The 22,580-nt window shown below is 35.0% G+C and overlaps 1 protein-coding gene across 1 annotated transcript in view; it reads left to right on the top strand.

Moving 5' to 3' along the window:
* Window positions 1–22,580, top strand: part of ANKRD17 (ankyrin repeat domain 17) — a 161,601-nt gene that overhangs the window by 115,275 nt on the left and 23,746 nt on the right. The window contains 8 exon segments of the mRNA XM_032400529.1: window positions 1,385–1,496; window positions 1,649–1,794; window positions 5,817–5,959; window positions 6,533–6,746; window positions 7,240–7,415; window positions 8,771–8,933; window positions 11,238–11,333; window positions 12,855–12,971. Of these exon segments, the coding sequence (XP_032256420.1) occupies window positions 1,385–1,496; window positions 1,649–1,794; window positions 5,817–5,959; window positions 6,533–6,746; window positions 7,240–7,415; window positions 8,771–8,933; window positions 11,238–11,333; window positions 12,855–12,971 (1,167 nt within the window).

Here is a 22,580-nt window from a genome sequence, read left to right as displayed (position 1 = left end):
AAAAAAAGCAAAACAAAATAGGTGAAATACGTTATAAGAATATATTTTATTTAGCTTCATATATCCATAATATTATTGTTTAAACATGTAATCCATAAAACCAAAAAACTGAGATATTTTACATTTTTATTTCATCCTAAAGGTCTTCAAAATTCAGTCTATCTGTTCTACGTACAGCTTAGAGTGGTCACATATATAGCTATATTTCTAGTACAAGAGCCACATATTGCTAGTGGTTACCTTTCTTCAGTAGCACAAGTTTAGAGTACTAAGTATGAAGACTTTGTTCATGAAATAAGCATTTTAAACTATAACGGAGTATGGCCAGTAAATCCAGTACTGGTCACTATCATTAGCAGAAGTCAGAGGTAAATCTTATATAAAGCATCGTGTGTCAGTTATGATTGTCTTTGTCTTTCAAAATATTCTGTATATTACGTATTTTTCTTTGTTGTTCTTCCTTTAAGTATTTTGGGGCTTTGTTCTCAACTGCAGTTAAGTTACTTGGAAGCCCTTTTTTCATATCAAGGCTTGCTTTTCAAGCTTTGTTAGGTGGGCCTAGAACAGCTAATTTGGCCCCACTGCTGAGGATTTTACTTGAAGTTCTGTGTGTTTTGATGTATCTCTACTCTGGCTGGTGGGAACCAAACTATTGCCGGCCCTGTGTAAGCTCTGAGTGTTGTTTTGCCTTCTGGTGGTCTCTCCTTGGCCTCTCATAATTTTCCTCATGCACATGTGCTGATCAGAACTCAGCTGAAAGCCTCAGCCGAAGACCCTCTGCAGATACCTAGAGTAAAAATTTTTCGTGCTTTCCTCTCCAGTAGTCCGCCCCATGAATTCTAGCCATCCTGACCGCTCCAAACTCTGTTTTCTCAACTCAGGGAGATTGCCAGGCTGTATTTGGGTACCCTCTCTGCACACAGCAGCCTTGAAACTCTCCAGGCAATAAGTTGAGTTTAATCCTTTCTACCCTTGGAGATCACTGCCATGCACTGCTTATCTAAACACCATCATTTCAAATAGTTTGTCCTTTTCTTTTTGGTTGTTTGAGATAGGAAGACAGATCTTTTCTATGCTACTCCATTAATGGCTAGAAGCAAAAGTGAGTCCAACGCTATTTCTTTTAATCATGTAGTTGTAAATAGCATATGGTTGAAAATCATACTTTTTTTCCTTCATGCTTAAGAATTGCCCATAAAGTTCAAATGTTATTTTATAGCCTTTACAAAATCACAAGTTAGCCACTGATGGAAAAAAACAACTTAATATCCAAATGTTTGATACAGTAGAATGGTACATCTGTGTCTGTATTTGGTATAAGTATATATTATATAATCTGTTATTTTAAAATTAATAAGCTAATCAAAAAATTAATTTTTTATAGACTGAAAGTAATCATGATACGGCGCTAACACTGGCCTGTGCTGGTGGTCATGAGGAACTGGTACAAACACTGCTAGAGAGAGGAGCTAGTATTGAGCACCGAGACAAGAAAGGTAGGGCTTAGGTTTGTTAATTTTTTTTCTGGAATATTTGTGTTCTGTGAAGAAATACTACTTCCAGCCCTATTGTGATAGTTAGATATAATGAAAAACAGTGGGGTTTTTTTGCTTAGCATGTAGTAAGAAGATCATTATTTTTTTTCCAGGTTTTACTCCACTTATCTTGGCTGCCACAGCTGGTCATGTTGGTGTTGTGGAAATATTGCTGGACAATGGTGCAGACATTGAAGCCCAGTCAGAAAGAACCAAGGACACACCGCTATCTTTGGCTTGTTCTGGGGGAAGACAGGAGGTAACATTTTCCCCAGTGAAATATTTGTCCATCTGTTTAGCAAATATATATTTTAACTTACATGATTTGATGGGAATAATGGATTGACATCTGGATTCATTTATCACAGTAACTGTTTTTTTTGCTAATAGGTAATAATTTCAAGTATTTTGTTAGCATAAGCCATCATGTCTGCAAAGTCATGTTTAAACATTATTATGTTCATCTAAAAGTAGTACCTGCCATAGGAATCCCTGTGTGTTGCATTCAGGCTAAGGAAGTGATTAAGCCATTCCAAATCAAATCTGTAAACTCCTGATAAGCAGGGCCTATAGTCACTCATCTTTTCCTATCCCAGAGTACCTGGCATGAAAGGTACTTAAGCTCAGCTTCTGTTGCTCTCTATCTATAAGATTAGTAGGAAATTAAGAGAATTTAATTTTTAGTTGTTCTTTTCATTTTTCCCCCACTCCTTCTCAACTCTGGAAGAAAGATTCTCAGATAAGATTATACGACCTTTTCATTTTTTAAGTAGGGTAGAACGGCCGGTGCAATCAGGTATAGGCCCAAGAAGTTATAGCTTTATACCCATGTGTGTCTTCTTCTGGAATTTAATGATCAGCTGGACAACCTAATTTTTTAAATCCGTTTTTTAAATCCAGTTTTAAGGATTTTGATTAGCTGGTTGTGCTGTCTCTGTGGACTGACAACTTCTCAGTTAGGGAGTTGTTGAATCTTAGACTTAAGAAGTACCCTAGATCATGCAGGTCAGTTTCTTACTCAGCTTAAAAATGTCTTGCTTTTTTTTCACCATCCTGTTACAAAGGTTTCCTGTTTATCAAGCCTGAGTTATGCCTTCCCTAAGTTTCCCCACTATTCTTAATTCTATTCTTTGAATTAATGGAAAGAGGGTTATACCCTCTTGTATCTACAGATATTTGAGTCTGTATCTGCCACTTACCTATTCTCTATTTGAAGTGTGTCCTGTCTTTTGATTGTTAGCTTGAAGATATCTTTTCCAAATCCCTCACCTAGCTGTTTTACCCGTTATGTCTGTATCCCTCCTGAAATATTGTGTCTAAATTATTCTGTCCAGTGAAGTGGTAGATTATTACCTCCCTGTTTGTGCATCTTAAACTGCCCCCCCCGCCCCCGTCCTTTGCCTATCATATCACATCAGGTTATATTGAACTCGAATCAGCTAAACCCACTAGAGTTTTTTAGTAAACTAGAAGATAAAAGTTCTTTAAGAGATAGAATAATTCTTGCACAGAAAGAATGGAAAATCTAATAAAATGGTACATGGATAGAAAGTGATCCTTTATCTTGTGGATTAAAAAGAATTGGAGCCTAGTGATAATACAGTTTTTTGTTTGTTTTTTTCATAAAATTTTTGCTTTGGCCGATATATAATTTTTAAATGTATGATTTTTGCTCCTTTATATTTGGAGTAGATAATTGTATGTGTGGACAATTAGATGTACTTGTTTCTACGGATGTTCTGCATAGGAGACATCTCTGTCTCTACTATGCTGTTCCTTCTGGTTGATAATGTGAATACATTTGTATCATTTTTTCCCCCTGTATTTCACAGTAGAGGTGATTGGTATATTAAAAGAATTTTAACCCTAATGATAGGAATTAAAATAGTAAAAAAATAAGCTACTTGAATTGATAAATAATCTCTGCCACATCAGACAATGTAGAGATCCCCATTAATCTCAAATTGAAATGTTATGGCAGAACTTTTTACAATTAATAATAACATTAAATTGAAAAACTTAGTTGGAAATGTAAATGCTTCGGTTTTAGAATATAATGAAAGTAAAATTTTGATTTAACTGAAATTTTCAATCATTACATAGCTTGAAATAATTCTTGCTTTACATAAGAAATTTTTCAATGTTGAATTAAAAAGAAATCATTTGATTTCCTTCCTCTCAAAGCAATATTAAAACCTATAGCATACTATAATCTTTATATATTCTTATTAAAATGTAACAAATGAGGTTGTAACAGATATAGAAGTCTTATAGGGTAATAATTTTGCCTATAACACTCCGTTGCTTTGATTTGGTGTCATTGGAACAGTTAAGTATTTTGAAGTAATTAAACAGTGGAAACTGATTTTACTATAAAGTCACAAACTAATTTATATTGAGTGTTTATTACTTTCTCGGAATAGACCATTCCCTTTGAGAGATAACTAAGGTCAGTTATCTTTGCATAATGGAATTAATAGCTTTAGAAATTTGATTACGGTTTTTTACTTTCTTGCTTAAGGGACTCTGTAAAATAAAACAGCATAATGCCATTTTTTGGTCTTGTTTTTATAACCTTGTAGCATAAGCCACCTAGTGTTATTGGCTCTAAGAGCAAAAAAGTGAAGGACAGAAGTCATAATCTAAAATTGGTCATAGCTTTATTCAAATGAGTAAAGTTTCAGCTTATATGTTAAGACAAAGCACTGTTCATTAACATTTATTTGTTATTTCCCAGTTAGTATTTTAGGATATTTTACTAGTACTAAGAGAAAGGTAAGAGCTGCGATCTTGGATAATCTTTAACTTTTCTTTGCCTCATTTGTAAAATGAAGGTGAAAATACTAGTACTTGTGTCAAAGAGTTTTGTGCATTAAATGGCATAATGGAAAAAGATGCCAGTAAGTACTTCAATAAATGGTAAATATTTTTTAGCTATCAGGGAATGCAAATTAAGACCCCATTGGGTTACCACCACACACCCAACTACAATGGCTAAAATGATAAAGACTGGCAATAGCAATCTTGCCAAGGATGTGGAGCAACCAGGACTTACTTATTATTTGTGGGAGTGTAAATGGTACAACGCTTTTGGAAAAGGTCTGGCAATTTCTTATAAAACTAAACATACATCCAGAAATTCTACTAGGTAGAACCCATGAGCAGTGAAAATGTATTTCTGAAAGAACAGCAACTTTATTCAAAATTGCCAAAAACTAGGGACTTCAAAGGTGTTCATCAGTAGGAGAATAGATAAATTGTTGTATATTCATATAATGGAATGCTACACAATACACAGAAATGACTCTCAAACACTGATTTCATCTATATGAAGATCTAAGATAGATAAAACTAACCTATAGGTGGGATTAACTGGGAAAGGGGCATGAGTAAATAACAGGGATTTAGGTTACATTAGCTTTATGCATTTGTTCAGTACTCAGTAAATGTACACTTAAGTTTTGAGCGTTTGCTGTAAGTTACAAATTTTACCCCCAAAATTTGAAAACAAGTAATATTCTAGATAATGATACATATGCTGATGTATTTTAAGGAAAATTGCAGCCGTCTACAATTTACTTTGAAATGAAATGTATCAAAAAAATGGACAAATAGATAATGATAAAGTAAGTGTAGTAGAATATTAATGGTAGAATCTAGGTAGTGAGTATATGTAAATTTCTTAAACTTCTCTGTATGTTTAGAAATTTTTGTAATGTTGGGGAAAAAATAAGCGTTAGCTTTATTCCAAGTTTTTAAACATTTAGCTATTGATTATAAATTTAAAAAAATATTTTAAAGAGGGGCACCTGGCTGGCTCAGTCGCTAGAGCATGAGACTCTTGATCTCAGGGTTGTAATTTCAAGCTTACAAAATCTTAAAAAAAAAAATCTTAAAAAAAAAAATCCTAAAGACATTTACATATATAAATGAAAAACTCTTATTTTATTTTACCACTATGTGATATAATAACATAAATAGTAATTTTTAAAATAGCATTGCACAACAGCACACTGAGATCCAGCAGATCTGAGATCCAGACCTTGCATGAACACACTGTGTCATTTTAGCAAATTCCAAAATGGATATTAATTGAGAAGCTAGGTTTCTGTTGCTTCTAAGACCTATTGCTATCATTTGAGGCCGATTTTGTGCAAAGGATCAAAAAAGGACTTTCCTCTTTTTTTTCTTCTACGATATATCAGAAAAATAAATCAGAAATGCACACCTTGCAAATTGTTTCACCATAAGAAAACACAACTTTTCCTCTTTTCTTTTCAGGTGGTGGAGCTATTGTTAGCTCGAGGGGCAAACAAAGAGCACAGGAATGTTTCTGATTATACACCTCTAAGCCTGGCTGCTTCTGGTGGCTATGTGAACATTATTAAAATATTACTAAATGCAGGAGCTGAGATTAATTCTAGGCAAGTTTTATTCTCTCTCTATAAGCCCCTTAAGAGTGTTACGATAAAGCTATTTGTAGAACACTTATATTTTTAATGCCATATTTAGGAAATGCCTTCATTACAAATTTAGAATCCAAATTGTTGGAGATTATTTTAAGATTAATTTTATTTAAGTATTTAAAACTATTGATATAAACTTGAAAAAACATAACTTACTCTATTTCTAATGGTGCTAAGAGTAAACACAGTTTTCTTAGGAGTTTTTATTAAGCAAGTATATGCTTTAGGATGGAAAATTCATCTTAATAATAACTTAATAATTTAATAATCACTTTTCGGCCCAAGTCATTATGTTGAATGAGATACAGAAAGTATTCGAGTTCTAAGGTGGTAAACGATTTCTAGTGGAGTCTTGGTAGTATCTCACAGACTTACTAGGGCTGAGAAAAATTATTATTTTAAATAATCCTGTAAAACAAAGAATCTTAAATAAATCCTGGAATAGAATTCTCTATAGAGTTCATCCAATTTTTCTGGGACATTTACAATTTTTATTCTTTCTCTTTGTTCTCCCCATACCTCCACCCCCAGAACTGGTAGCAAATTGGGCATTTCTCCTCTGATGTTAGCAGCTATGAATGGGCACACAGCTGCTGTTAAGCTCCTGTTAGACATGGGCTCTGACATAAATGCCCAAATAGAAACCAATCGGAACACTGCCCTTACCTTAGCCTGCTTCCAAGGAAGAACTGAAGTGGTTAGTCTTCTGCTTGATAGAAAAGCAAATGTGGAACACAGAGCTAAGGTAAGAAAAAGTCTGAGATTTATACATGGATTTATTGCTTTAATATTTAAGGTGTACAGTAGCATTATGCTAATTATATTATTATTTTCTAGTAACATATTTATCTTACATGTATTTAATCAGAAATCATTCTGTGTATTCAAGCACTCTTGAAAATACCTCAACAATAAATTTTTATAGGTAATAATGACATTAGGGTTATCAGCTAGAAAATATGTACTATTAGGAAAGAAGAGAGGAAACATTTATTAACGCCAGTTATATGCCAAGTGCTTTCATCTTACACAATTTTTTTTTTCACAATAAATTGGCATTGCATAGAATATCGTTCAGTAGATCACACTGTAACTCAGGCTGGTGGTGTCAGTGCTGAAATTTAGTTGTCAATCTTTGCAACAACTGTATCATGTTGCTCCCCAGATTGTTCTTTAAACATTTTAGCTCTTTTCAGTCTCTTATGTGTAGTTGTTGTTGTTGTTTTCACTAAACCTAGACTGGCCTCACACCACTAATGGAAGCTGCCTCTGGTGGATATGCAGAGGTGGGCCGAGTTCTTTTGGATAAAGGTGCTGATGTTAATGCCCCTCCAGTGCCCTCTTCGAGAGATACAGCTTTAACCATAGCAGCAGATAAAGGGCATTATAAATTCTGTGAGCTTCTCATTGGCAGGTATGATATTACCATACTCTTCATACATGACTGTGGTGTTACTAGTGATTTCTATTCTCTCTGGTCATATTGTACTATTAAAAAATCAAATGTGATTACTTCCTCTATAAACTACAAGTGCATGTTTTGTTTTATTTTTTAGACCTACTTCTGTTATTTTCCACCTATCCAGAGCTATGCTACATTGTCTGATTTATTTCAGTGCAACCTAAAAATACTTTTCTTCCTTTCTTGGGTGTGTATATACTTTTAAAGCACTATAATAAGCTATTTGAACATCCAGCTGTTGTCCTCCATATTCACATCTCCCACACAGTTTGAGTTTTCAAAAAAGAGTATCACTTGAAATCTTAAAAGCCTAGCAGCAGTCTAAGGTTTATTGTTGATTTTCTTGTTTTTTGTTTGGTTAAATAACAGGGCTTTTAAGTGACAGTTTTGGAACTGTTCAAGGTATCAGAAAGAATCCAGGAGAATTCCCGCTTTCAGTCACTTAGAAGTTGCCTGCCAGTCTTCCAGAGATGCTTGTCTGCGTACTTGGATTTCCTGCTTTAACAGTCTTGAAGACATTTGCATGGTGTCCTAAGCAGTAGTGTTTAGTAGTGGCTCCTATCACCTGTTATTCACCTTGAGTCTTACTTACCATGATGCCCACTGTGTGCTAAACCTGCATGTTATTTTTAGATTCATTCTTTTCGGAAGCCACATAATACAAATACATGCATACAAGTAATATGAGATAGATACAAGTGCCTCATAGGATACTGTTTATGTCTCTTTCATACTGTTTATTTAATGTATCGATTATGCTATTAACAGGATGTACTTTTTTATTTTTTACTAAATAAAATTCACATTTTCTCAGGATTGAAACTCAGAATTATGCAGTCATTATTTTTAAAATAAGAAAAGCAATTACTAGCATATGATTATTTTTTAGTTTGATGACTTTTAAATTTGATGATTAGAAATTCTTTGTAATTTTTTTTTTTTTTTTTTTTTTAAAGATTTTATTTATTTATTTGACAGAGAGAGACACAGCGAGAGAGGGAACACAAGCAGAGGGAGTGGGAAAGGGAGAAGCAGACTTCCTGCCGAGCAGGGAGCCCGATGCGGGGCTCGATCCCAGGACCCTGGGATCATGACCTGAGCTGAAGGCAGACGCTTAACGACTGAGCCACCCAGGCGCCCCAGAAATTCTTTGTAATTTTGAGAGAAGAATGTATTTTAGTCCCTCAATATTATAAATAATTTTTAATTTTCATAGAATATTTTTCATAATTTTATAGTTGATTTTTATTGTTAATTTCTGTCACTCCATTTCATTTTAAACAATGACATCTGTGTCATTCATTTAGGGGAGCTCACATTGATGTACGTAACAAGAAGGGGAACACTCCATTGTGGCTAGCAGCAAATGGTGGACATCTTGATGTGGTTCAGTTACTGGTGCAAGCAGGTGCAGATGTGGATGCAGCAGACAACCGCAAGATAACTCCTCTTATGGCAGCATTTAGGAAGGTAGAAGTCTTTCATCCTCATTCACTTGAATGTTTTTCACTTAGGCTAGAAGGTATATAGTTTAGTGATTACTATGAAAGTGGTAAAATAATATGCAAATAAACACTGATGTGTTTCAGTGTTGATGGCAACACTTGAAAGGTAGATACAGGTATCCCAGAAAAACCATTAATGTTGATACTGATAAATAAAGCTAAGTAAACTTGTAAAAAGTTGTTCTAAGTATTTTCAAAATCTAGTTGCAAACTTAATCTTTCACAAAATGTAAATCCAATTAAGAGTAACTTATTACTTACGGATGAATGTTTTCTTGTATTAGCACAGCAGGGAAAAAATTAACTTAAATTGATTTTATTTATAATCATTTGCTTTAATTACTAGGAATAAGAGAATTAAATAATGAAAACCCAGCTACCAGTATTTTGAAATGACTGAAAATCGAACAAACTACAGTCAGAAGTAGAAATAAATTTTGTGAAAGAGAAACTTTGTTTTTCTTCCTATAATGCATAGCACAGAGCTGTGTATAAGTAATTTCATTTAATGATTTGGTTGGTCTCTTAAATGCAGTTTTAATTTGTTACTGGGAAAACTGGGTTACTATTTTAGGGTTTATAATTTTGAGCTTTGTCATTTTGAGGCAGGTAGGTAAAATCCCTTGGTAGATTACAAATTATTTGTTGTATTGAAAGTTTTTAATATATAATTGCAAAAAATCATCTTTCTCCTTTTTCTCTTATAATTCTCTCTGGCTCCTGTGCTTTATACCACCTCTTCCCTAGGTTTTCTAGACTACCTAGACACTGACTCTCTGTATGTTTTTTTCCCCACCAGTCAAACTTATGCTTTATCATTGACTATCTACCTCTTCTCCAAGCAAGCTAATATATCGTTATCAAGTTAATCTTCCTAACCTCTCCACTATGTTAGTATCCTCTTCTAGAACCTTTTCCTTTTTTGTCATCCTTTGAAATCCAATCTTAGTTTGTTATTCACAGCCACCATAAAGCTAGTGCTCTTCAAGCTCATCTCCCATTATGAGTCCTTGATGTGGAGAGTCTTCTCCTTGCTTGGTCTTTTCATTGTTGCTGTCTCTCACATCACCTTTGTTCTCATCTCAGAAATACTCATGTCCTTCCTCATTTCCAGAGTTATTCATTCTTTGGGTATAGTTTAAATCTCCCCTTCTGCAGAAACTCTTCCAATTCTATTTGAGCTCACAGTAAGATACTTAATCACCTAAAAGTTGTAGAAGTTCTGCAATGTTATTTCTGTCATTCATTTTGACTAAAATTGTCTTGTTATTACTCTAACATGCATATATCTTATCTTTCCAAATAGACTTAGTTCCTTAAGAACAATGTTCATCTTTTATATTCTTTTGTATTCATTCCATTATTTTTTTAGTACCTTATGCCATGTGCAACTGTAGTGGTTGGGATATTACATTGTACAGAGTGCAGCAGTTGCACTTTTTAAGAAATGTAGAATTTAATTGGGGAGGTAAGATCCACACACAAAGTCAGGTAACTGTGTGAGGTGTCCCATATAGTTTAAATACTGTAGAAGTGTTGGCGAGATAGCAAGGAATGATGCAAATGGCATTGAACTATTCATTAGAAGATAGGAATAATTTAAAAAGATGTAGGTGGTGGAAAGGAAGAGATAGAGAAATATACTAGACACAGTCTGTTTAACCAGACTGGCTAATTTGTAGGCGTTGTGTTCAGAGAGTAATAGCGTAGATTGGAGAAAGTTAGAGTCTCTTGAGCGCTGGTCTAAGGATTTTGAGCTTAGTGAACTGTGAATAATATAATCATAGCTCATGTTTTAGGAAAGTGTATTTTATTCCTCTTATGCTTCTAGTACAGTGCTGTACATTCCATTTTTATCTGAAATAAAGAACAAAATTGTTATTTCTACTATTTTAATGCTTAGAATTAGGATGCTCACTTATGAGTTAGCTAGAAACAAATGAGGTTTTGTTTTTGTTTTTTTTTTCTTTCAGACATACCCCCATTTCTTCATACTGATTTTTGGTTTATTGTTTTTTTATTAATTGTTGTTTATAATTTTAGGTCAGGTTATTCTGTACTACTTGGAGGATGGGATGAAAATGAACAGTGTAGATTTAACTTATCAGAACCAAAGTCTGTCTCTTTTTCATTTACAGTGCAAATAATATCTAATTAAGACTTTATTTTGTGGCACTGATGTCAAAGTAATCTTAGATAAGACAGACTATAGATATACTGAATCCTGTTAGAATCTGTTTTCAATCTGACATTGGTATCTATTTTTTAGGGTCATGTGAAGGTGGTGCGCTACTTAGTCAAAGAAGTCAATCAGTTTCCATCAGATTCTGAATGTATGAGATACATAGCAACCATCACTGATAAGGTAATAATACTGATTAAACTCATCCCACTATATGAGTTAGGGATCCCATTTGGTTATACACACACACACACACACACACACACACACTTGTATACATACACATATATACATATATATGTGTGTGTCTCGCACTAAGAAAAAAGCCTTAGTCTAAGCAATAATGTGTGTATATAGCAATTTTCATTTATCTAGTATTTGGAGATGAACTATTCTATTTCATAGATGCTTCAGATTATTTACTTACCTAAAAAAGCAATAAAACAGTCTCTGTAATAGAATTTTATTTTTTAAATAGTACTTGAACTAATTAAATTTTTATGTAAACACTAAACAGTCTAAAGCAAATATTGTCATTATTCATCAGTGTTATAATTTATATATATATGTTTATCCAAACTGATAACCTTTTCTGAGAGGAACAAGCCCAGTAGGTTTTTTTTTTTAAATACCTAAACAAAACTGAGCATAGTTCTATTTACAGTCATGGGCAAGAAAACTTTAATGTCTTCAGTATTGGAGTAATTGTCAGCTTAAGAATGAATTGGCCAGAATTTTTGCAGGAAAAGTAAAGAAGGTTAAATAAATCCTATTAGACCTCTAATTGGGGTATTCCCCTGGTGATGTTTTGACTTGGGGTTTATACTTAGGTTTGAATAAAATCCTAAGACATGGCTCTGAAAATGCAAAGAGGTCAATGAATCCAAAAATGTCTTTCTACTACATAATAGTGAGCACTCTTTTTTTCATGGATTTTATTTAACACAGCTAATTCACTGTCTTCCCTGCCTGTACATTCCTCTGTGATAATTAACATTCCTGTTTTTTTTTTTGTTTGGAGAGGTGGGGAGATAAAAAATAAGGCGTTAGTCTCAATAGGGAAATAGCCCTTTCCTGTTAAGTAGTGTGTTCTAAGAATGAAATCACTGAGAAAAGTATGTAAGTACCCATGTCTATGATTTCTTTAAGTGCGATTCTTGCACATGAAGTTGTAGCAACAAAGCTTAAATCTTTGAGAACAATTCCTGCCAATTAAGTACTTTAACATTTTTTAAACCCATTTTTTTGTTGACATTGACCTTTTCCTTTAGCCCATTAACCAGCTGGCATAAAGTATTGCAGCTCTGTTTGCTCTATGATTTTTTCCATTGAAATGTTAGGAGTAAATAATTTTAGTTTCCAAAGTACCAGTCAAATGGATATTATTTTGAAGGACAGTAGAGGCTCTTTGCTTGTGTATTTTAAAAAACATATACCAGGGTGCCTGGCTGGCTCAGTCAGTAGAGCATGAGATTCTTGATCTCAGAATCATGAGTTTGAGCCCCATGTTGGATGTAGAGATTATAAAGAAATAAACTTACAAAATATACACCATTCATATTATAATTGTACCCTTTTTTGCCCTACCACTAATTTTTATTGCTTATGTTCATTCAAGTACCTTAATTATCATCGTGTTTTCAGGAATCTCTCTAAATGTGAATTGTTTTTTGAGGCTGCAAACATCTTAATTTTTTATTTTAGGAGATGCTGAAGAAGTGTCATCTTTGTATGGAATCAATAGTACAAGCCAAAGATAGACAGGCTGCTGAAGCAAACAAAAATGCCAGCATTTTATTAGAGGAGTTAGACTTGGAAAAGGTAATGATAACCTTTACATATAAAAAGTTCCTTTTCCTCTTTTGCCTTCCCCCTAATTGTAATCTATTGTTTTTTGGTTTTATTTCATTTTGTTTTTGCTTTAACCAATGCACATGTTTTTTCCTCCCAAGTTTGGCTCAGGTAGAGAGAATTATGACTATTTTAAATATCATTAAAATAACTTTCTTTGTAATCAAATTAACAAAATTTTATTATAGGAATTGCATTGATCTGGAAGTCAGAAAACCTAACCTCAATAATCAAGTTTAGTCTTACCTCAACGAATGGTCTCTTAATCCCCATCCAAATTGATCTTTCATTGATCCTAGACCTTGTAATTTATTGCCAACAGATTTATCAGACGTACCGAATGCATTACCATCACATAACCAACCAGTGAATTACAACCACTTGGTGGAATGTTTAATGAGTACATTTTTTAAATGGATGATTTGTGTTATACTTTTCTCTTTCAGGTAGAACAGCATCATTCCCATCTATTTCCATAGGGAGTAAAATACTATAAACATTTGGTTTTGACAATCCTGTAGCTCCTTTCTCCCCCTTCCTATCAATGACTCTATTCTAGAATGTAATACAAATAGTAATCACAGCAGGAAAAGAGTTGGAATACATATTCTGCCATATTTCATCTTTTATAAAAAGGTTAAAAATGCTATAAAAATTTTTTAACTGCTATAAAACTTAACAAGTACTGTTTAAATTTATAAAGGGTATCCAGTGATAATTTTAACTTTTTGACTTGAGTCAGTTCCCTTCTTTTTTACTGTATTTGCTGACTTTGTTAAACTATAAATTTCAACTTATGTAAACAAAAAATGAATTATTTTAAAGATTTTATTCTAATTTAAATGTGAAAATACACTGCTGTTTTTCAGAAAATATATTTAATATTGGAGGTTCTTCATTTAAAAAGATCTGGTTTAAATTCCGATCAAACAAATTAGCTTTTTTGGCCATTTTGAAATTTTAAAAGAATATGAGCACATTGAGAGGTAGATATTTATAATCATTATAACAATTACTTGACCTATTTTCATATTCAGTCTTATACTTATTTAATGCCTACTAAATACCAAGCAATATAATAAGGCCAAGTTGTATGATAAAATATGTATTATTTTAGTCTTCTCACTAAAAAATATTACTACCTTCCTCTTACAGATGGAGAAACTAAATCTGTGGGAAATTAAGTAACTTGCTTAAGCTATAGTAGGGTTTGAACCCAGTTTTTTTTTCATTCCAAATTCCCAGGTTCCCACTCTTAATTGAACATAACCCACCTCTTGGTTCTTTGTTCCCAAAGTATTATAATATCCTGTTTTGGCATTACTCTCCTATTTTTACATCTTAGAACTCTCCTGTCTCTAAGTTATTTCATGATACTGTTTCTTTTTGCATTTTTATAAATCTAGAAAGCATCCTTTCTATAGCTGAGACATACGTATCTGTTTTTACATAAAATCTTTAATTTTTTCATGCCTTGATATTTATACATTACAGTAAATACATCTAGGAATTTATTGCATACCTGTAGATTATAAAGTCAGGAAGCAATTTATAGGAGACATCTTTTTTAAAATATCTGTTCTCAATCAACTTCAGTTTTTTTCTTTATTACAATGTGTTCAGTTTAAACTGTGAAATATGCAAAGATAACTAAAGAAAAACATACGTCACCATTGTAACATTTAACGAAAGTTAAAAACCTGGTATGGTAACTGAAGTCTACACCTCTACAATTACCTTTTAAGAATGTACGTGGTCTGCCCACCCACAATACTTCTTACACCTCCCAGATCTTATATATATATTTTTTATTACTTTCTTTGGTCACTTAGCTCCATCCATACTGACCATCCTCTTTTTGCTCTTTCTGTGCCGTCTGCCTTAAATGTCCCTTCATTTGCCTCTTTTTTTAGTCTCCCTTCCCCAAACACTCTTACTACTCTTCTTCCCTTCTCTATTTTCACTGTGTAACATTCTAAATACTGTATTTTATTTAGTTATCTTATTTCACTCTACCACTACAATGCATGTACCACAGAATGGTGCCTCGTATGTCATAGGCGCTCAATAGGTAATTCTTGAGCGAATGAATATTCACACATATGGAGATGGTGCACTTTTTTTAAAAAAAAGAATCATGTGAACACATTACTCTAATACTTGCTTTTCCCTCTCCCAGTAATTGATGGATATTGTCAGTTGATAGTGCTTTAAGTAACTGCAGAATATACTCCGTAGTAAGTTTGTTTCCAGTTTTTTGTCACTACAAATAATGTTACAATAAAAATCCTTATACATATTTCCTTGTATTTTGGTGCTTTTATTTTTATAGAATAAGTTTCTTCACTTGTCAATATATTTTAAATTTGATACTTCTAGAATATTTTCCTACGATTATCAACAACGCAAGTGTCATTTCCTTGAATTCTTTGCAGTATTTCTTAACTTTGATGTTAACGCTTTCAAGAACCTCAGATTTAAAGCAAGTCAAAAGGAACTTCTTTCAAATGTCATTTCATATTTTTCCACAATATTAAAACTCAAAGTGATAAATAATTCTTAATCATAAACTAATTAGATGTAAATTGATTCTTTTGCATGCACTGGTACTTTACAGTTTTGAATAGGGGTGGTGTAGAGATAAAATTCTAGATTACAGAGGAGGTTCTTCTCACCTGAACTCTAGACCAGTATTTCTATTTGAAAAATTACCAGACTGGGGCGCCTGGGTGGCTCAGTCGTTAAGCGTCTGCCTTCGGCTCAGGTCATGATCCCAGGGTCCTGGGATCGAGCCCTGTGTCAGGCTCCCTGCTCCTCAGGAAGCCCGTTTCTCCCTCTCCCACTCCCCCTGCTTGTGTTCCCTCTCTTGCTCTGTGTCTCTCTGTCAAATAAATAAAATCTTTAAAAAAATAAAAATTATCAGACAGATCTGATAGGGTTTCGTTCACTTATTTTTACTTATGACTTGTATCTGGGAAAATACACTTTTTTTTTTTGCCTTTGAAACAGTGTATTCTGGCTCCACCATATCTGATTTAGGAACATCACTGGAGTTGGTCTTGTCTGGTCTAAGTTGCATGTTCTGTATAGGTAATTTATTGCTTATATAAAAGTGCTTATTTGATCAGCCTTTCTAATTTGAAAATTTGGGTTAATAGGTTTATAAAAACTGCTGCTGAAAATACTACCCATTATATTTATCAGATTCCCTTATCCTTGTTCAGCAAACATTTATTTACTGAGCATTTATTATGTGAAAGAATCCTTGCTTTGGAGCATTTTATCTGGTCAAACTGTGGAATTCTCTTGCAGTTAATTGTTTCTTCTTTTAGGGTATTAACGACTAGGTTATACTCATGGCTGTTGGTATCCTTAGTGGATATTGTTGGTCTGTGTTTTTGACATATTTGTTTCACCCCTCCACTTTATTACTTATTGTTTCTTCCCCTACTTTTTTCTTTGTAAACTTGCATTACCTTTTAGGGAGCTGTATAGGGTATATTTTTAAAATATTCCTATTAGATGTTTTCAGTTGGGTTTTTTTGCCATCACCTGAAGCTTTTAATATGCCAATTCCACGATCTTAATTTTATACATTTCATTCTCTGATCATCTTTTCAGCTTTACTCCCTCTGGAATTCCCCCTTCAACAATCCAGACAACACTGCCTACCAATATATTGTAGGATTCATCTATCCTACCACTCTTTGCTGTTCCTTACTCTTTTCTTTCTTCTTATTCTTACCTGTATCCTAGTAACTAAATGTGTAGGAAAAAGAATTCAACCCTGATGACGAATTTTACTTTAAATGGGTGACAATAAATTCTTTAATGCTGCCTAGTAGTTATACTGTATTTCCCTAATTTAATTCATTCTCCCACTCGTCTAGACCATTATTACTTTTTCTTTTATCCTCTGACTTCCAATACATCCTCTCCTTCACCTTCAGTTAATGACCTTGCATTCTACATCAGTGACAAAACTGAAGCATCAGAAGTAAACTGTCAGACTTTCCCCACCCACGAATTTCTATCCATATTCTTCCTCCCATTTACTAAGTAAACTTTTTGCAACCAGTCCATCTAGTGAACTAGATCTGGTTTCCCTTACTCAAAAACATTGTGGCAATTCTTTTTTCTTTGTCCTATATCATTTTTCTTCTTCTCTTGGGTCATTCTTATCATCATATAAGCTTAGTTTCCAGCCTTAAAAATCCTTTTGATTCCTCCAACTCCCTCTTCCCAGTTTTCAGCTACAAGCCCATTCCTTTGCTCCCCTTTGCAGCTAAACAATGACAGCAAACTCATCTATTTTAGCTATTTCCAATTCTTCATCCTTTTTTATTTTTTTAAGATTTATTTATTTGAGGAAGAGAGAGCATAAGCGGAAGGGGCAAGGAGAGGGAGAGAGAATCCCAAGCAGATTCCATGCTGAGCATGGATCCCAACACGGGGCTCGATCCCACAACTCTGAGATCAAGACCTCAGCAGAAACCAGGAGTTGGACACCCAACCAACTCTTGCACCTAGGTGCCCCAAATTCTTCATCCTTTTCAAATCTATTCCTGTCAGGCTCTTACTCTCACAACCCCAACAAAACTGCTTTTATGGTCCCCAGTGACTTTCATGTAGCCAAATGCAGTGTTCAGTTCTTTATCCTTATCTCACTAAGCCTAATAACACTTGATGTACTCTTTTCACTTGACCTCCATTGCTCTGCACACTCTTGGCTTTTCTCCTGCCTCCCTGGATGGTCCTTCTATGTCTCCTTTACTACTTCCTCCTTTTCTCCTCCCTTAGTTGGCAAGCCCCTTAGCTCTTTACATGATCATCTTCGTGCACTGTTCATCTCATTCTGCTTCTTAAATTTAAGTATATACCAGCTGATCCCAAATATGTATCTTTAGCACAGACCTCTTCCCTAAACTCCAGTCTCATATCCAACTAGCTACTCAACCTGTCCATTTGGATACCAATTAGAGATCTCATAGTTGTGTCCAAATGTCAACTCCTGATCTTTGCCTACCCCAGACGCACAACTCTGTCTTGTAATTGCTTATGCTAAAAGCCTTGAAGTCATTGTTGATTCCTTCTTATCCTCCACTGTGTTGGAAAATCTTGTTACCTTTGCCTTAGAATTATATCTAGAATCCTAGTCACTTTTTTTTTTTAATCACTTTTCACCCTGGTTCAAGTCATTAATACTGTCTTTCACCTGTATTACCCAGTAGTAATTTAACTGACCTCCCTGATTCCATCAGTGCTTGGCAGTCTATTCTCCAACCTCTTAAATCATTTAAATCAAATCGTATCACTCTTCTGCTCAAACCTTACATGCTATTTCTCTCAGAGTAAAAGATAAAGTCTTTAAAACACCCTGCCAGGCCTTAGGTGATCAAGACTTCTGATACTCTCTTAGGAAGTCATTTTCTACTAGTCTCAGCCACAATGGCCTCCTTGAACATAAAGCTTATGTACTGGCTGTCCTCTTTGCCTGAAATACTTCACATCTTTTAGATGTTCACTTAAACCTTTCCTTCATGAGGCTTACACTGATCACCCTGTTTAAAATCGAAACCCCTTAGGGCGCCTGGGTGACTCAGTCGTTAAGCGTCTGCCTTCAGCTCAGGTCATGATCCCAGGGTCCTGGGATTGAGCCCCACATCAGGCTCCCTGCTCCGCGGGAAGCCTGCTTCTCCCTCTCCCACTCCCCCTGCTTGTGTTCCCTCTCTCACTGTGTCTCTCTCTGTCAAATAAATAAATAAAATCTTTAAAAAAAAAAAAAAAAATCGAACCCCCCTGGGACTCCTGGGTGGCTCAGTCAGTTAAACATCCAACTCTTGATTTTTTAGCTCAGGTCATGATCTCCAGGTCATAAGATCAGGCCCTGTGTTGGGCTCGGTGCTGGGCGGTGAGCCTGGTTAAGATTCTTTCTCCCTCTCCCTCTGCCCCCACCCCACCTCGTTACTGTCTCTCAAAAAAAAAAAAAACCACCCCAAAATCAAAACCCCTTACCTGTCCCCATATACACACTTCTCTTCCCCTTCTCTGTATCTTATATTGTACTTAACACCTTTTTGAAAACTGTGTAATGTATTTATTATGTTTGTCATCTGTGTGCCTCCCCTCCCACCCAACTAAATGTTATGTTTTATAAGCTTCATGAGGGTAGGGATATTTTATCTAGTCTACTGATTAGTTCCAAGACTAGAACCGTGTTTAGTACATAGCAAATTACCAATTGATTTTTGTTGGATCCTGCCCTTCCCTTCCCCTGATCCTCCCTGACCTCTTTTTCGGTTACTGGTATCGCTACTCATGAGTCAGTAATGAAATCTTGCTATTACTTTCAGCTGCTCATTTCATTCCCTATATCCATCAAATGAATTCATGCAGTAAATTAACTTAATCCAGTGCCTGGTACATTTAAACCCTCCACATATTAAACCATATCATTGTCATCATCATCGTTACCTTTAATTGAGCTTTGGCAGTCACTCTATGAGCCTCTGTTCCATCCTCTCCTCTCAGTTACCATTCCTCACCTGAAGTATTGCAGTGGGCTTCTTAATGGTCTCCCTATATAAATAAATATTTTTGTCTCTGTCACCTTTTGCCTTCATTTTAATCCTTCTCCATTCCAATGTAACTTTTCCACAGTTCCCATAGTTTTCTTATACACAGGTGGGATTACCTTATACCCTCCTCAAAAACTTTCAGTCTCTCTTCATTGTCTGCATGGGAAAATCCAAACATTCAGGTCCTCCTAGCTTACTACTTCTCCAGGCTCATCACTCATTATGGTTTTCTCCTACTTGCATTATCTCGTTTACTTTCATATATGTAAATTTTTGGTATTTCTTTAGTCTGGACCAAAGATGGTATTTCTTTAGTCTGGACTGCCTTTCCCCAGATTCTAAAATTCTCATCTTAAAAAGCTTAACTCTCAAAGATCACTTTGTTTCCTGAAACCTGAATTAGAAATCACCAGTTGAGTTAGGGCCTTTTCCTTTTCCACAGTGAGGTTATTCTACAACTTGACTCTTTTCTTCAAAGCCTCTACCCTCCCCCATATATACTCAGAAACATATAGCAGTTCCCCAGTAAGTGAAATGAGGTCTAGGTTTGTACCTTGTGAAAAAATAGAGGATGTAGACTGAATTTCTAACCCTGTTTTCTGTACCTCCAGACTTCCTTGAATCTTCATGGTTTATTCTGCTTTCATCTGTTCTCTTTGGGATCTTAGTATCAGTTGTTACCACCTCCCCCATATTCTTTTATCTTTAGTGTCTGCAGTTTCACTAACTCCTACCCTCTGCCTACAACTTAATCAAGGTAACTTATAATTATAATGAGACTTTACCTCAGACTTAGTATTTTGCTTTCCTTCTCCAGATATTTTAAGAGAATAATCTATGTCTTGTTGACTCTACTTTTAAAATTTATAGTCCTCAGCCCAGGATCACTTGCCTACTCCCCCACTACTCCAGTGAACTAACTATAAAGGGATCACCAATGGCATCTTAACTGCCAAATTTTATTACCTCTTTTCAGTTCTTACTGATACTTAATGAAACTTATCAGTGTTGATCACTTTCCTTCATAAAACTCTTCTCACTGAAGCCATCTTCTCTTGATTGTCTTCCTCTATCTGATTATGCCTTCCTAAAGTCTCATTTGCTCTTCCTTTGGGTATCTCCCTCCTACATATATAATACACATACATAAATACACATTCATGTAGTTAATAACTTTTTCCCTTTGGTGATCTCATCTAATTGTTAGTTTTATATACCACCTGCAAACTTATGATGCCTCTTAATAAATGTGTATCTATATTTCTAATTCTGCCTAATTTTTTTTAGAGACCTTCATGCCTTTGTAGGTTCTTTTACAGCCATAGTCTGAGATATGTCCTTCAGAAAGCATTTTCTTAGGACCTCTGAATTTGTGCTCCACTTTTTAGTGAGTCGAAAGGGTTAGTATATCTGTGGGATTACCCAAATACTAGCCATAAAACTTTAAGATTTAGAGAGTAAATACCTTGCCTTAAGGGCTGAACCCATATACTATGAGTCTGATAATCCAAACTTATTATTGTCAAAGGACCAGCCTCCACTGATGGAACTCTCTAAGGCCTGAGGGTACTTGCATGCCTAAGACCCAGCTGCACCTACAAACTAAGACCTACCTTAGCCCATCACCCCCACCCACATCTAGGCCAAATGGGTCTGCTTTCTGATTTAAGTTTTTCTATTCTTAAAATAGTTCTTTTCCCCGTTGATAGCAGTCACAGTGACCTCCTACCACCAGACAAAAAAATCCAGCAAATCTAAAAATCCATCCTGGTTTAACCAAAAGTCTTTTTTTCTTTTTTTTTTTTAAGATTTTATTTATTTATTTGACACAGAGAGAGAGAGCGAGAGAGGGAACACAAGCAGGGGGAGTGGGAAAGGGAGAAGCAGGCTTCCCGCCAAGCAGGGAGCCCGATGCGGGGCTCAGTCCCAGGAACCTGAGATCATGACCTGAGCCGAAGGCAGTCGCTTAACCAACTGAGCCACCCAGGCACCCCATGGTTTAACCAAAAGTCCTAAACTTCACTTGTTATTTTGATCCCCTATATACCTTTCCTAAGGCTTTTCTGTCCCCACAGACATGATATAGATAAAATGTTTTATTTGGCCACAGTTGCTTTGAAAATATTTTTCTTGGCATACCCTTCACCCCACTTCTACTCCTTCTTTTTCCCTTCCACTTAACCTATTCGTTTCGTCAAAGTCAGATCCAGACAGGACAACGTCACTGGAGTTCAGAGATAGAAAGCACATTTCCTGAGGGCAGGCAGCTAGCTCCATTTAAGCAAGGCCCAGTGAGCAGAGTCACATATGCTTACTTCCTTCTTTCAGACACTTCAGTCAGATATTATTCCTCTCCCTGTGTAAGGGAGTGAAGGTCACCAGTTTTCTTCTCAGTCCTTCTGCAAGGTGAAAAGCTGCTCTTTTACTGGTCTTCAGACTGGAGTTTGTCTACTTCTGGAGGACTAGCAAAACTTTCTAGGGCTACCATGCAGACAATTTTTAGATCTTTAACTTCGCATTTGTATTCTTTCCTGAAATCCCTCTTCCTGAGAAAGTATCAGTGTTCTACAGATTCTCTTTAATTATTACCCTTTTCAGGAACAAAAGATTTTTCTCTCACCCAAAAGAGTGTAATTATGGTGCACTGCCCCACGGTGTAAAAGCTTTCAAGGTGGACAAAACCTTGAAAAAACCTGAAAGGTATCTAACAGGGATAATTTGAAAAGGCAGGAATGTCTAGCAAAAGCAAAAACTTAAAAAATCTTAAAAAATGAAACAAAGTCTGATTTGCCTTTTGAGCCCATATTTGAGCTCTGGTTTCATTAGTTAGGATATTGTGACATTTTCCATAAACTATGTGTCATTGTTTTGATACATATATTTAAAATACACACACACATAATACACAGAACACTGGATTATGGGCAGGAAGTACATAGTTTGAAAACGTCTTTTAGAGGACATGGAAATGAAAGCATTTGAAGATGATTTTCTTACTTTA

This window comes from Phoca vitulina, unplaced genomic scaffold (genome assembly GCF_004348235.1).
Source record: "Phoca vitulina isolate PV1807 unplaced genomic scaffold, GSC_HSeal_1.0 scaffold3, whole genome shotgun sequence".
In the NCBI taxonomy this organism is placed as follows: domain Eukaryota; kingdom Metazoa; phylum Chordata; class Mammalia; order Carnivora; family Phocidae; genus Phoca; species Phoca vitulina.
Note: the sequence above shows the minus strand (reverse complement) of the source record. Positions and strands in the feature narration are given on the sequence as shown.